Source organism: Gopherus evgoodei, chromosome 10, assembly GCF_007399415.2.
Source record: "Gopherus evgoodei ecotype Sinaloan lineage chromosome 10, rGopEvg1_v1.p, whole genome shotgun sequence".
Lineage (NCBI taxonomy): Eukaryota > Metazoa > Chordata > Testudines > Testudinidae > Gopherus > Gopherus evgoodei.
The window spans coordinates 68867320-68883452 of record NC_044331.1 but is presented as its reverse complement, the minus strand read 5'-3'; the positions used below and the strand labels follow the sequence as shown (position 1 = coordinate 68883452).

The 16133-nt window shown below is 40.7% G+C and overlaps 1 protein-coding gene across 1 annotated transcript in view; it reads right to left on the bottom strand.

The window, feature by feature from the left end:
* The window catches only part of VPS35L (VPS35 endosomal protein sorting factor like), a 114482-nt gene that overhangs the window by 45732 nt on the left and 52617 nt on the right, over window positions 1–16133 (bottom strand). The window contains exons 17-25 of the mRNA XM_030578430.1: window positions 13709–13825; window positions 11951–12004; window positions 11459–11539; window positions 10963–11025; window positions 9632–9717; window positions 6722–6802; window positions 4646–4709; window positions 3439–3537; window positions 818–895 (exon numbers count right to left, since the gene is read on the bottom strand). Of these exons, the coding sequence (XP_030434290.1) occupies window positions 818–895; window positions 3439–3537; window positions 4646–4709; window positions 6722–6802; window positions 9632–9717; window positions 10963–11025; window positions 11459–11539; window positions 11951–12004; window positions 13709–13825 (723 nt within the window). The remainder of the gene's footprint in view (window positions 1–817; window positions 896–3438; window positions 3538–4645; window positions 4710–6721; window positions 6803–9631; window positions 9718–10962; window positions 11026–11458; window positions 11540–11950; window positions 12005–13708; window positions 13826–16133) is intronic.

The window sequence follows — 16133 nt, the reverse complement described above, 5'->3', positions numbered from 1 at the left end:
TTGTATATGCAAGTTGGTATCTTCCCACCTTCTACAAAACACGGCCCAGAAAGTATGTGAAGTTCAAACTGATCCAAATCTTGGGGTTTCCCTTTATTAACAGCGAAAACAATAAAGATTAGCTCAGAACTTCTTTGAAGGCTTTCTTGCTCCTAGGGTTAATTCCTCAGGAGTGATCAACCCGCACCCTAGATCCTCCTCTCCAGAAAGTCAATCCCACTTCCCTGTATATCCAGGTACCATGAGTCACTTGACTATGAGTCAGCAAAATCCAGTTAATCCTTCCCCAGCAAGATCTACACTTTCTACGAAGGTGGGATGCTTCAGGGAAAAACCGGCATGCTGATACATATGAATCATATAGTTCTGGTGTAAAGAGACACCTGCATTATGAGAATATGTTATTTTAGATGCAAGTATCCACTCTGACTTTTGATTATGATACACATTGTCATGTCATTTAGCTTGCAGCAGCTCTTCTCTCCCCTCTATATAACTGGCTTGCATACAATGGCAATTTGGAAAAAATGAAATTTCCTTAAAGGAGGGCTTAAAAAACCTGACTTAGGGACCAAATCTCATCATCCTTACTTAGGCAAACTCATTGGACTCTGCAGGAGTTTTGTCTAATGAGGATGGCAGCAATTGGTTGTTAGTGAGTAAATATCAGTGCCCATAAGGGAAAGTGAGTTGATAAATAATATGGAAACCAAAAACGTATTTCTTCTGTATAAATTACAACCTTAGGTTCCACCCATCGTAACATCTGTGCACATGGGATGAATAATCTAGAAATATATTTGACTTTTGCACCTACCCTGACAAATGCGGCTGTCTTTCTGGAATGATTTCCTTTCATCACTTTTCTTGTTTCCATTGCCAGTTGGTTCACAGACTGTGTATAAAAAAGAAAGGTAAGGCACTAATAGAAATGAATAGATTTACCAGGTCTGCAAATAAACACCCAACTTTTATCATTTTGTCAAGTTAAACATATGGGAAACAGAAGGAGCTAAAGGGATAATGTGTTCACCACAACTATATTTGGAGAGTCCTTGTCTGGCTGCCCAGAAAGAAAAGAGTTGTGGTCCCTTTACGGCCTCCCCTCTGCAAATGGGGCAGAAGGGGAAAGTTTCCATGGACAGACAGAACACAGAAGAGCAGGAAGCAGATAGGTCAGGTCTGGAGGGGATACTGCCCTTCCTGCTGACTGGAAGAGGGGAGGGAAAGGGGGTATTCAGACCCCATGCAATCCAGGAGAAGCCCTCTTTTACCTGGATTGGGCTGGCAGCACCACCCTCCCTCCAATGAAATCTGAGAAAGAACCAGCTTCCTTTATGATCTGCTGTTGCCCCTTCTTCCTTGGGGACTGGGAAAGAATTTTTCCCTCATTGCAAGACTCAGCAAGATGGGGTGGGTTTTTTTCATCTTTCCCAAAGCAAGTCTGGGACCCTGTAGGTTTGAGGATGGGTGTTCGGTTATAATGCCACAACTTAGTAGGTAAAACTCATGGCAGATGTCCAGTGCAGATACTTGTTATGGACGGGTATGGAAAAGAATTAGAGAGAAAACATCTTGAGAATGCTGAGGAAGGGGAAGTTTGGGGCTCCTACATCTGGAACAGTGAGCAGCTGACCCCTTCCTCCTTTTCTAGCCCCCTTTTACCTCATACAAGAGGAGAGGGGATAGGGTCCCAGCAACTGGATGGTTGGGACCACATCAGGGATTATATGGAAATGAATAGGAAACTATGATGATCCGCAATGTACAATTTATTGCCATGTACTCCCAGATATTTTAAATGATTTTGTTTTTATTGTGACTTAACTAAACCACATCCATTGCCTCCTATCTTTCTTCCGATGTGGCTGGACAATGTGCGTTGTTACATAAGATACTGATATGCCTTAGGTACAGTATTTAGCCTAGGTCTAACCTCCAAGAAATGAAGTATTTATCGTATCTGCATTTTGAGTGTATTAGTGGTTATGTAAAATTATTTGTTACATAAAAACAAGAACAAAAATAAAAAAATACAACTGGTTGAATTCCCATCCAAGGCTGCTTTAGGAGATAGCGAACTGTAAATTAGAAAGATACAGTAAATGAGTCAATCAGTATCTGTTTGTAACTCCGACTTTATAAACCAATCTAATTAGTAGCAATGGATTCATTCTCCCTGTCCTTTTACCACCATACACCAAAGTAGTCATCCTGATTATTATGTTGCTATTATTTTTCAGTTACTCAACAGATTTAAAATTTAAAAATATGAAATTATGCTTCCACAGTTTGTTATGGGGGATGCAAAGGCTAACCAGCACTTGTAAATTATACAGTGAATTGCTGACCTGGCATTTCAACCTTTTCCATTCCTATTTTTTCTTGTTTGCTTGAACTAAGCAAGGATGGGGAAATTCCTATTTAATTACAAAAAAAACTTCCCTACACTGATCTAGTCATATGAACTCAGCATATCTCAATATCAATCTGCCAAACTGATATTTAAACTGATTTCTAAATATGGGACGTTAAAACAAATACAGAACCTAAAATGTAGACTCTTTTCATATACCTTATAGGGTGGGTTCTTATTTGTGCTCCTGGATTCCATAACTCCACCAAAGTCTTTGACTTTTAATTATTTATTTTTGTGAAATACTGTTTCCATCTTGTGTATAATGATCATTTAAAAATTAACACAAAAGAAAATAAAAACGTAACTATGAAAGATGTCCCATTTCCTCTAATATCCAGTTCAAAATCCAGTTAGACCACCACTACATTTTTCAGAAGAAATGTGCAGAAGGTATCTATGGAAGAATTTTATACTACCACCAATCACTGTGGTATTTCAATACCTTTCATATGCAAACAGCCAAGTCCCAGTGGAATTTATGAAGTCTCTGGCTCTTACCCTTTATATAGCTATAGAAAGGCTTACTTTTGATGGGATTGTGGGGTTGGGGAGGGTGATATTATGCATTTCCTTCTGCTTCGGTGCAAAAACTTGATTAAATAGGAAAATTTTGCTGAGTTTGACAAAGGTGGCCTGACTCTGGAATTTGTCTAATTTCAGCTAGAAGTCTGTTCCAGAGACAAACCCTCTCATTGAGAGCACTCACATGATTCCGCCTCTGACTATCTGCCTCCAATTTCTGAATACATAGGAGGACCTTGTAGTACTGTTTGTTCCATAAGCCAATGAAACAGCTAATTTGCATCATTAAATGGTACTAAGCATGGGGAAAAAGCACACCACTGAAGAAAAATATAGTGAGAAAAGAAAGGCAAAAACAAAAAAAGTCTACTCCTGAATACCTAGCGAAATAAACCTTAACACAGTAAATATAAGGAATGGCAATCGGGGGAGAGGAGGAGGTAGGGAGAGGGGAACCCACTGATTGAGACATCATCTGCAGCTAATTTGTTGCTTACATGAACCAGCTGGACAAGAACAGGCTCCAGATTGCAAAACATTGACCTAGCTTCAACATAAAAACTCAGCTGCTGCTCAAAGTCCCGGCCAAACGATACCTGGGATTAGGAAGATACAAAAAGCCACACTTATGACATGTCTACAGCACACAGATATCTGATCTTTCTATAATGTGTGTTGAATTAAGGTGCACTCTCTCTCTTTCTCTCGTTTGTTTGTTCCAAAAGGGTTGGAATGAAGATCCTCAAATGAAGTTAAATTCAATAATTTCAGAGGAACTTGCTCACAGCTATTAGGGATAGAAGAGATTCTCCTTCAACTGTTCATCTTTCATAATTTAGCTTCTAGGGACATCTGCAAGTGTTTTTTGTTTGTTTTGTTTTTATTATTTTTAAAACAATATATGGTCTCTGATTTACGATCTGAATATTTATCAAGCATACAACACTTATCAGCTTCCAGACTTCTGGAAAGGGATCTGATATCTAACAGAATTCCTAACGTGAGGTTTATAGGAAGTGGGGGTTTGGTGAGGTTTGCATTTAAAAAGTAAATAAATAAAGGCAGCTTAACAGAAAACCAACATAATCACTCTACAAACAGATTAATGAATCAATCTTTTTATTGACACTAGTTTATTATGCATCCAACACAAACTGTTCTTTGAAGAGCGAGCATTTGGTTTTTTTTAAAAAAGTTATTTTTAAAGTCAGTCTCAATTTTGGAATGCTGGAGGGCTCAAGAAACTGACTTTTAAAAAAAAATTTTGTTTTAATTTTGTGTTGATCCCCCTCAGGTGTGGGTGGTAGAATTACATCTGCTAATGTTACTGTTCACTTGCTAGTGACCTGTGACCTTTCAGACTGTCACAACAGGCAAGACATTCATTAATATTAAACTTTAAAACACGTATAGGTTTTACAAGATATTTAAAAACATTTAACAGAAGATTTTGATGCATGCGGTGATACCTACACTTTAAACTAGGCCTGTGATACCATGTAAGGATCAACAGTTGTATGACATTTCTTCAAAACATCTGCATATTTCCTTTGCTAAATATACTGGATAGGATTTTTAAAATATCCTGAGCAAGTTGGATGCTCAAGTCCCATTGAATTTCAGTGGTATTGGGGTGCCTACTTCCCACATGGTATCTCTGTCACAAAAAGTTTTCCCAGGCAGTCATGAATACTAAGTACTCACCATTTTTATAAATCCATTTATCAAAGATGCTAACATTCTCTTTTCATCTTCAAGTGTTAGTGCACTGCAACAGTATGTTTACATAGTCAACATAAGATAAGCCATCTTCAAAAAACAAGTTTCAACTATATACATATTTTACAAAAATTCTTAAAATTTCTTTTATGCTCACAGTATCTAATTCACTCATTTTAAGGACACATTAATCTTATACTCATTCTTATACTCAATTTTAAACTAAATTAAAATCACACTGTATTTATGATTGTCAGTTATTTTTAATAATACTCTTAAAGGGATATTACCAGGACAAGTTTCACCTAACATGTAAATTCTGTAAAATAAGATTTTATAAAATTTAGAGACCAACAGAAATGTTTCTATGAACTACTCTGAATCCCAGTGAAAAAAGATATAGCTTTTATCCAGACTTATATTTTCAAAAGAAGCAATTCAGCGGTGCAGCATTGAACTACAGCATGAAAACATGAATGAGAAATTGACTATAAACTAATTATAAACAAATTAGATTAGCTAATCTAAATTCATGTTCCTACTTGAGAGAAATACAAACAATTTAAAAAAACCCTTAAATGTTATATTTAACGTTCTTTTAGTTTTAATTCTCTAAGGTGTTATTTATAAGAAGGTTCTTGTTTTAAGCTATGATTACTCAACTGTATCCTTTTAACTCTGTTACTATTACCACTGTTCTCATTATAGAAATTTTGCTGTCACAAATAGTACTAAAATAATACATTTACTTCCAAAATTACCACAAATCTATCTGATCTTTCTGAAAGCATAACCCAAACCCAATATGAGACAAATTTACATCACATAGAAATCCAATAAGCTAGATCCATTTGGATGAAAATGGATAAACAGAAATTTAAATTACAATTAAGAAATCCTATTTAATCCTTCTACCATTACATACTTGTCTCCAGCTTTGATCTCCTGTTTATCATTTTACCATTTTCCTAGAGCAGACACCAGATGGAAGCAGGACAATAGTTTTATCCAGTAAAGGAAGGAAGGAAAACGGCTCAGGAGATTTTTAATGAGATCTACAGGTCAATTATATAGGTTGGCAGTTCAAATCTGACCCAGCTTGGTACCAGGGCCTAAAAGTTGTTACCATTCAACAGTTGTTCAAGTGGCTTATGTTGTGCTAAGATCTAGATCATGGGTTGAAGCTTTGCTGCACTGAAGTTTGTGAAAAGTGGCAGTAGTTTTAACTTATTAGAATGCTATGTAAAATAGTCATTGTAAGAGCTGACAGAACAGAATCAAAAGGAATTATGTAAATTAACTTTGCCTAAACTAAAAGAATTGCTAATTAGGGGTTTTCCAAGGCTCCCAGTCTAGGTTCAGAGGGGGTTGCATGGAAAAAGGAAGGCTATTCTTAACTGTTCCAACTGCCATCAGCCCCTGAGAGCCATTGTGACAGCTGGGGATCCTCATTTCCTGCACAGCCACAGGGTGGGAGTTTGATGCAGGAGTTTCTCTACCACCCAGCAATCCCGCTACTCGAGAGAGATCTTCTTGTTATTTCTGCCAGATTAGGGCTGCTTTGTGCAGGTCAAATAACAAAGTGGCCTGAGTGCAACTCAGTTTTGGGAGCTGTGTTTTTAATGGCGAAGTATGTATTGAAAACCTCTAAATACTCTTACTGTTCATTGTAGTTCCTGGAAGATTCTAGCTGCTTTTTATCCTCACAAAAACTGAAAAGAGCCCAAACTGGCATCATTTCTCTTAACAGCATCTGCTACTCTGTTTATGTTTTTATTCTCAAAAAGTAGCCTTGCTGCCTCCCTCTAGGAAAAAAAAAATCTATTAAGTTATTGCCATTTTCCAGTTTGAATGCTGAAACAAAAGAATCTAACAAAGCAAATGATTAAAGAGTAAATAATTTGTGTTGTGATTTCACTGTACATCTCCCATTAAAGCAAAACAGAGGGCCATGCATAAATTCACCCTGAAATATTAACCCCCCTAAAAGTAAAACTATACATCAGAACATCCACCATTTACACATATTCTGTATTATAGTACATGTAAATTTCATCTTACTTCACAGAATCGTGCATGGTCTTGCACACGTGTAGAAGAGCATTGAGTATGACAGGGTCTTTAGTAGCATCTTGTTGATGTCTAAAAAACATTTTTTGAAAATACTGATAAAAATTCTGCAGTTTCTCCAAGACACAACAGTGGAAAAACTTAAAATTCATTTAATGCTAATTTTGCATAGGCAGCCTTTATATACTCTTATGAGCAGAGAATGGCAATGGTGAAAACGTGATCTTTGTGAAATAACCTCCAAAGAACACTTTACATTGTGCAACATCCCAAGGCATCTTTCTTTTTACAAAAATACATAAGGTATATTTATGCCTTCACAGTTAATACACAGTTAAAAATAAACATGACAGTAAGACTTATATTTCATAACTATCTGGTGGTATTATTAGAAAGTCACAGACAGCTTAAGTCTTATGTGTGGTAAGAGTATAGACAGATTGCCTAGAAATGTCCAGCTAAGAACTTGAAAGCAAAACCAGTAAAGAAATCTCAGATAGGAATCTGGTTCCTTGTCAGATAGAACAGAATGGGTGACATGCCCTGTCTAGGCGTGCAAGGACTAATTAGACAACCAAGTTTACATCCTGAAGTTGCATCACCTTGAGGTATTAATCATGCCACAGACAAATACTGAAGCCAAAACCCAGAATTCCTGAGTTACCAGAGGAATGAGAAATGCCACTCTATTTCCTAGATAGTATCTCCAATGCCATTTTCAATAGATATTTTGAAAGAAACCATTTGCTCTTCTGTAGTCTGAGCTCCAAAGAAGGAGGAGAACAAAAGTGCCTGAAAACTAGCACAGTCAATCAACTGCCAAGGACAAAGAAGCGTAACACTCAGTATGCAATAAAACAAAGCAGCCTGAAAGAGATAAAGGGCAGAGACATCTAACCTGATGAGCAATGCATGCTCTATACTGTATTAACTTATAACCACTGTATCTTTTACTGTAACAGAGCATTCAGAACAGCCCCGTGAACAGATCAAGCCCCACTGTATCCTCAACACAGCGAACCACCATGATGCTGGCATTCAATTGCATTTCCTTCCTGAGGTATGGCTTCTTTGACAACTCAAAAACGCTGAAGCATAAACTTCAGCCTAAGCTTCCTCTCCAGAGGCCCCCTCTACCTCATTTCCTAATGGCCCAAAAAGAGACACACCCACTCCCGCTATATGATGGGAGGAGCCATCTAGAACCACCTGCCAATCTGATTAGCAGTAATTACTCTAGATATTAATACAGAGATTAAGCACCTGGCTTTAGAGTGATACAGCTGAAGAGCCCTGCATTCCAGATCTTATAGTCTACTAGTGCCTAACTAGGAAATATTATTAGCAATTAATTGTTCATTCTATTTGTACTGAATGTTTTTTCCTGCTGTACAAATGCCTAGTGATAAATAATATATAGTAAATGAATGTATACATAAGTGTTCTTTGTCTATGTAGTATTAAAAGCTCTCCACTTAATATATTGCCTAACAAAAGGGCATTACCAAAAGAGTACTCTACATATATCAGGAGCAGGTCCATCTCACTGTAAGTGGACTAGAACAGGAAATATTTATCACCCTCCAGCTCTGTTTTAAGTGGATGTAAGCCTGAAAACGTCATTAATACATATTCAATTCGCTTCAAGTAGTTACCACTTGGGACAGGGACACTTAGAAGTGGATGGAAGGGGTCAGTGACCAGTAATTTGGCCTTCTGTATTTACAACAACATTTCTAAAGGACTTCAAATAAAGTTTTCTAGGTTTTAGTTTGGTTTTTAAAATGTATTCAAGGTGCATTTTTGTCATGGTCAAAAACCATTTGCAGGCTTCCGCCAACTACAGTGGACTACATTTTTGAAAAATTTAGAACTACTAACAAAAGACTCCAAACCTGGCACCATCAACTGCACCATCTGTTATATACAGTCCCCTTGGAATATACAATTGACATAATGCAGCATATACACATTAGGCAGAATCTGAATGGCTATCAATGTTTCTCAACTATGCGATCAAGAAATCATAACAGACCAATGGAAGTTGCTCTAGCCAACCTTTCACTATTTATTTTTTGATGCCTGAATTATCAACACTTAATACTTCTGATTGGAATAAATCTAACTGAAACTCAGATATCACTTCTAAATTATGTACTACTGCTCTCCAATTTGAGCATTTAAAAAGGAAAAGATAAGAAAAGAAAGTAATGTTTAAAACAAAAGAGATTTTTTTGAATGAAAACAACTATTCTGGACTCTGAAAAGTTTGAACACGAAATCTCACCTTCTGATATCATTTTCCATTCAGGAAATATTCATTTTACTGCAACAAACATGTCTATTTGTTCCTTTCCTTATTCATATGCCAAGATCATTGCTGATGTCAGCCAAGGCTACGAACACACAGCATTTTATCATGTAACCCAAGTCAAGTAATGGAAATTGAAACAAGCACAAAGAACAATTAATCTGGAATCAGTAACAACAAATCTAACTGTTTATTACGAGGAAAGTCAAGTTATATTTCTGAAGTAAGGTGGGTGAGGTAATATCTTTATTGGACCAACTTCTGTTCATGAGAGAGACGAGCTCTTACAAAAAACCTCTTCTTCAGGTCTTGTCTCTCTAATATTTAAGACCAGTGTGGCTACAATGCTATCTGTTATTTCTATCAGATACAGAGTTGACAAGATTATTCAGATAATTATTTTTCAGTGAAAATCAGAGTAATAAGCAACTGACGAATAAAGACTAATAAAAATTATATGTTTATATTTTCTTCTTGGAGCCTGGAATACCTTATACATGCAAATGGACTACAAACAGATTCATTTAACCCCTAACAACTTTTCAACAGATTGCCCAAGTGTGCCCTTAATCAGAATATTTTCTACTTACTTAATAAAAGCTTCCATAATGCACTTGCAAACCTCCACTCTCACACTTTCTTTCTGGAACATATCCAGGAATGGTAAGAATTTCTCCTAAAAATACAAATTAAAAAAAAAACACCAGATATATTAAGGTATTTTACACACAAAAGTTTTTGATCTCTCTGCTGAAGATGAAAATCAGCCTAAAGAACCAATAAGTATAAATATTTTAGAAATATTTAAAATAATCTCAGCTATGTGTGTATGAGTGTAATAGACCAGTTTTTACCTCTTTTGAGGAAAGTTATTTTTCCTGGAGGATCAGTGACTAGGTGCTGTGAGATTATAGCAGGGTGGTATGAATGGAGAAATCCTATTGGCTGACAAAACAGCTAGCTTATTGGCTAAGAGTATCCAGTATAAACATGCAACACGTCAGAGCTCATTTAGCCAAATGACACACAAAAAATATAGAAAACGTGTTATAAAAGCAATAATATGCTTGAAGCAGCACAGATACAGAAATGATAATCACTGGAAAGTCTGAGGACTCTAGGAACAAGTCATAGGGTATTACAGTCCCTATTCCTGCCACCATTTTCGATTTTTCCAGGGCTACTTCTGAAGCTTTAGAATGTTTGGATGTCATTTAAAGATACTGAATTTGAGAATCTAGAGAATTAGTTTCTGTACCATCCCCACAATATGTGGATGGTAAAATTTTCAAAGTGCCCAAGTGACTTAGAAGCCTAAGCCCCACTGACTTTCAGTGAGCATTAGGTGCCCAAATTGCTGAAAATGGGATTTTGGCTCCTAAATCGCTTAGGTATATTTGAAAAGTTTACCTGTAATCAAGTTTCAGTAGTTTAAGCAGACTTCGTAACGCAAACCTACCCATTGGCCTCCCTATTCTTTCGTTTGTACCTCAATCAGTACCAGAAGAGTTGACTGAATTCTTTGTTATGACGCACTATATGTATGCATTATACTGAAATACTCATTATGTAGTTATCATCACAGAACCTAAATAAGCTGTATTAGTTAATCTGACCTCCCTTTGCTGGCTGGCTGGTTGTTACTGCTGCATTAAAACAAAGATATTAGAGAATTAAATAGTATTAGAGAATTCTATAACCTAGAAAGAAAACAGTGTGATAGCTGGAATGCAAATAATGGATTTTTTAAGGAAGTAACAAGAGAAGACTTCCCATGGTGTTTTAACAGTTTTATACTTGACAAAAAGTGCTTCTCACCATGTGAGCTTTCAGATGACTTCGAGAAGAAAATTAGGTTAGCTTTCCTTATGAAAACAATCTACACTCAAGTTCTAGAAAACAATGCAAAGATATGACTTACCGCTGAAAAAAGTACAGAAAAGTCATGGAAATAGGTGATAATTTTCTGAATAATTGACTGAAGCTAGGAAAAGAAGAAAAACAACTAAATACATTACATATTGCATGTTAAAGTACATAATGACGACATCAGTGCAGATCTATCTGCAAATCATCCAATGTATCAGTTATTTTTCTCCAGTTAATACCTAGAAAACAATTCTAATTTTTATATTATATATACACACACACATACACACACAGCTCTCTCGCTCTCTATGTATAGCTATATATACATACAAATTCTTTTGTTGTAAATTATTCTAGATTTAAAAATTGACTTCCATGAATAAAACTGAAACACTACACCACAGCTTCACTTTATTCTAAAGAGCTTCCTGAGTTACAAAAGGCCTTTTAAAATGCACTGTAAGGTAAGAGACTTTAGAACCTTCTGTGCATTTTCTTGGAACAAAATTAGTTATTTATAGAGCTAGTAAATCAAAACAGTCTCTTACCTGTGGATAGGCATCTTCAAACGCACGATCTGGAGTCATGTGTTTGATAACATCTGCCAAAACAGTATTGACTTCACGCTTCTATTAGTGAAAATCAAATGTCACAACTCGGCATAAAAAATGGTGCAGAAATCAAATTACTAAAATACTTTGTTAGTACTAAGTTAAGGTTGAGAATTTATTACCATTTACAAAAGACTGAATTTTCTACATGGTTGTAGTTGAACCTTAAATAAGAATTATCTGGTTTCAAACAGCCACTCACTGTAACACTGCCTGTTTCCCCAATTATGTTCCAAATACAGGTTAGAAATATATTCATGAATGATCAAAAGGACTCCTTTTAAGTCTCTAATTTGTATCTATTCAGCTCTCACATTAGGAGATAATCTGGTTTATTGTTTTTCACATTGTAAACTGCTGTACAGCTACTTACTGTCTTCATATAGTTAAAATTAGAAAAAAAAAATCCTTCTAGAAATTCCTACATACCGTAAAGTGTCTGCAGGTATACTCCACCCACACATCTGCACAGTTAATATAATCCTAGAAATAGATATATATGTTATGGTCAAAAAAATGCATCACCTTCAAAATCTGTATCAAGTTTCAGAGTATATATTTCTCTTCCCACAGTTTGCTTAAGAAATTACTTCGGCACTTGTGCCTGCTTGGATCCAAGTGCCAGACAAGGACCTACCTTCATGGTTACAAATTTCAGAATGGTGCCCTGCTGTACCCAAACTGAGTACAACTGAGTATGTATGAAACATATGACCAATATGCTTATTGATAAGGCAATTATTGAGTGTCTAGGAATGATGAACTAGACAATGCCATGCTCAGTGTGTGTAAGGGGCGCCCTGGCTCCCGCCACGCCTGAGAGGGACGAGCCAGAGCAGGTGCCTCAGTGGGTGGAGTCAGCACTGCCTGTCCCCGCCCCCCGGAAGACAAGAGGCAGGACAGGAAGTATAAAAGCCCAGCCCCAGCGCTCAGTTGGGGGCAGGCTGCCGGAGAGGACAGACGCTGGTGCCCGGGCTCCCGCCGGGCCCAGCCTGCCCTGCGCCCACTACCCAGAGGAGCGCTGGCCGGACCTGCCCCACGCCCACTACCCAGAGGAGCGCTGGCCGGACCTGCCCCGCGCCCACTACCCAGAGGAGCGCTGGCCGGACCTGCCCCGCGCCCACTACCCAGAGGAGCGCTGGCTTGACCTGCCCCGCGCCCACTACCCAGAGGAGCGCTGGCCGGACCTGCCCCGCGCCCACTACCCAGAGGAGCGCTGGCCGGACCTGCCCCGCGCCCACTACCCAGAGGAGCGCTGGCTGGACTTGCCTCAGACCCAGTACCCGGAGGAACGTCGGCCTGACCTGCCGTGTGCCCGAAACCCCGAGGAATGGCCTGAGCTTCCCCACGATCGGTACCCGGAGGAGCCCATGGTCTGGGACCCCCCAGACGCCGCTGGCAAGGACCAGGTACCCAGAGAGGGGGATGTTGGAAGTGGCCTGGGGATAGCCGACCCTGGTTTGGCTCCTGAAGAGCCTGAACCCATGTCAGTGTGTTGCGGCCAGGATCCCCACTGACCGCAGCGGGTCTTGACTGCTGCTAGGGCCCCGGGCTGGAACGCAGTGGAGTGGGAGGGCCTGCGTTCCCCCTGCCACCCGTAACCGGGTGGCAGACTCCCCCTCTTCCCGCCTATTGCCACTGCTCTGTCCTGATCCAGAGGGCCAGGGCTAACTAGACTTGTGTTTGGTGCCCTGCCCGAACCGAGAGCTGGGCCTCTTTGGCTTTGCCACTGCTCTGCCCTGATCCAAAGGGCCAGGGCTAACTAGAACTTTTACTGTCCCGCCTTGCCAAGGGCCTGGGCTGATACTGTGTTTGCTCAGCCCCTGCTAGAGGCCTGAGCTTGAACTGCTACTGCCCCGCCCTGCCCAAGGGCTGGGGCTTATTTACTTTGAGAGCCCCGACCCCGGCTAGAGGGCCGGGGCTCTACCTTGTTTGCAGACCCTGTAACCCCCTCAACACCTGCAGAGGGGCTAAGCCTACCCGGACTTCAGCGTGCTAGGAGGCGCCCTGGCTCCTCGCCGCGCCTGAGAGGGACGAGCCCCGACACGACCGGCTTACAGTGTATTAAAAGCTCAGATGTAATTGTGATTTTTTTTAAAAAATAATTTTGAACTGGCTACAACTGTGTCAGAAACTGGCAAGTCAGTTCCAACTTACCCCAGAACTCATCTCCTATCAATGACCCACCTGTGGGTTCTTCAATTTTGTGATAACCTTCCAGGCTTCATTTAATATCTGAAGGCGATCACATTCAGGAGGATCAGCCATGGCCAAGTTTAACCCCAAAGAGCGAAAGAGAAGATGCTGAGGAAAGATCAAATCATCTTATCAATTAGAGAGTCTCTGTGAAACAGATCATACTTCAAAATACTACTGGTTACAAAATCATCTAGTTGTGTAAATCACTCAAAGATCATATACTTTCTGGCTCAAAGACTGAACTGTAATGCACTTTTGTTGGAGAACTATAAGCAGTTACATTTAATTAGCAACTCATCAGAGTGTAAACATTGAAATGATATACAGCATTAAGACCACTTGCTTTTGATGGACAAACATGAGAGTACTCTATTGTGTTCTGCTGTTTAACATGAATACTTATTTGGCAGATTCCTGAAGAAAAGCTTTAAACTAGCACACCCAGAAGTCAGATTCTGCTCCCAGTGAAGTCAACAGCAAACTCCCATTTGCTTCATGTGGCAAGATTAAGCCCCTTAGAACAGTACAAGTACGTGTGGGGAGTAGAGTCACATGCTGTGTGAAGGAAAAGACAGTTACCTTTTCGTAACTGGTGTTCTTCAAGATGTGTTGCTCATGTCTATTCCACAATAGGTATGCGTGCTCGCCACGTGCACCAGTGACGGAAGTTTTTCCCCTAGCTGTACAGCTCTGAAGGGGCCAGGCTACTCCGCTCAACATGAGTCAGAGGCCTACGGCCCGGTGGTGATTGAGGGCTACCCGACATGGGCCTAGCCTCTGTCCCAGACTTCCCTCGGTGCCGTGGCGAAGAGGGAGTCTTTCCGGTCCTCTTGGCATGCAGAAGGGGAGCAGTGCCAACTGGTTGATGGTACCGGAGGGTCTCTGTAGCAGGGTAGTCCCCTGCTCCTGGCCTGAAGGGCTTGAAACACCCCAGGAAAGGGCTGTGGCTGGGGAAAGTAGGCTCAGCTGCGGCCATGCCCCAGTCAGGCCCAGCTGGCCCTATAAGAGGCTGAGAGGCAGAAGCCCAGAGAGTCTCCCCCTGTCTGTAGAGGGAGAAGGGCCTGGCTGCAGGGCACTAGCGACAGGGTACCTGAGTGGAGCAGGGCTGGGGAAAGGCAGAGGAGCTAGGGAGCTCCAGCCTGGAAAGCCCCAGGCTGCGGCCTAGCATAAGGCCAACAGGTACTGGGAGTTGCAGGGGGCAGCCCAGGGGTAGACAAAGGCAGCAGGTCCAAACCCCTTTGCCTGTGATGAGTGGCTGATACTGCAGTCTGCTCCAGTGAACCGGGGCTAGATGGAGACTGGGCAGTAGTCACAGCTGAAGCAAAGTGGGGATAGTGAGTTGGGGGCTCCCCAGGGAGGGAAGACTCAGATTGGTGGGGTACTGCCAGGGGTCAGCACCCCAGTTAAAGGGGTACTGGGGTCCAGGGAGGGACACGGGGCCAAGAGGACGCTCCTGGCTAGAAAAAGAGCTAATTCCCAAGGACAATCCGCAGGAGGCGCCGCGGGGGTGAGTCCGCTTGTCTACAGTCTCCATTTACCGATACCACAGTGCTGGATACTGGTTCAGAGCGGCATGCAGGCCAGCGCCAACTCTATCAGGATGGCCCAGAACCTAATATCCCTTTCTTTTTCGGTCCGGGGCTTGAATGACTTGCACCTTTCACTGATATGGGTTTCTCCCAAGCAGCGCAGACAGTCCATGTGCGGGTCACTCCTTGGCATAGAAAGCCTACAGGAGCCACATGACTTAAATCCCGGGGCTCACTAATGAAGAAAACTAACTGAAATAGCTAACTGACTACAGGTACTAATGACTGAACGAACAGCTCTGGGGACAAGCTACAGCAAAGCTGGAGCTGAGCAGTTCTGGCGCATCTTCACTGGCAGCAAGAAGGAACTGAGTGTGGGGGGAGCACACAGCTCCCCGTATAGTGTGCCAGGTAGGCGCCACTCCAAGGGTCAAGGGGGGCGCTCCCCTCCTATGGGTACTGCTAGGGGAAAAACCTTCTGGCACCAGTGCACGTGGCGAGCACGCACACACATCTATTGTGGAATACACACGAGCAATCACTCGAAGAAGCCACAATTAGTTAATTCCCAGCAGTTCTTTCCAGCACTGAGATTGACTGGCTAATAAGGGCCCCCTCCTTATTACAAATAAACTGTAACAGGCCTCTTTTTGATCCATTCACTGCTGCTGCAGAAGAGATAGTTCTTGTCTCCATTCACACTGGATCCCTCCCACTCAAAGGATTCAGGACTCAGGAATGAAACAGGAATAAAAAATTACTTTACGTTCTAGATCTTAAATCACCTTATTCTACACAGCATAGAGTTCCCATTTTTTAATCCTGTGTGAATTATCTAGACAACTAGCTAAAAGTATAAAGCACTTAGCAAGATAATGAATAAG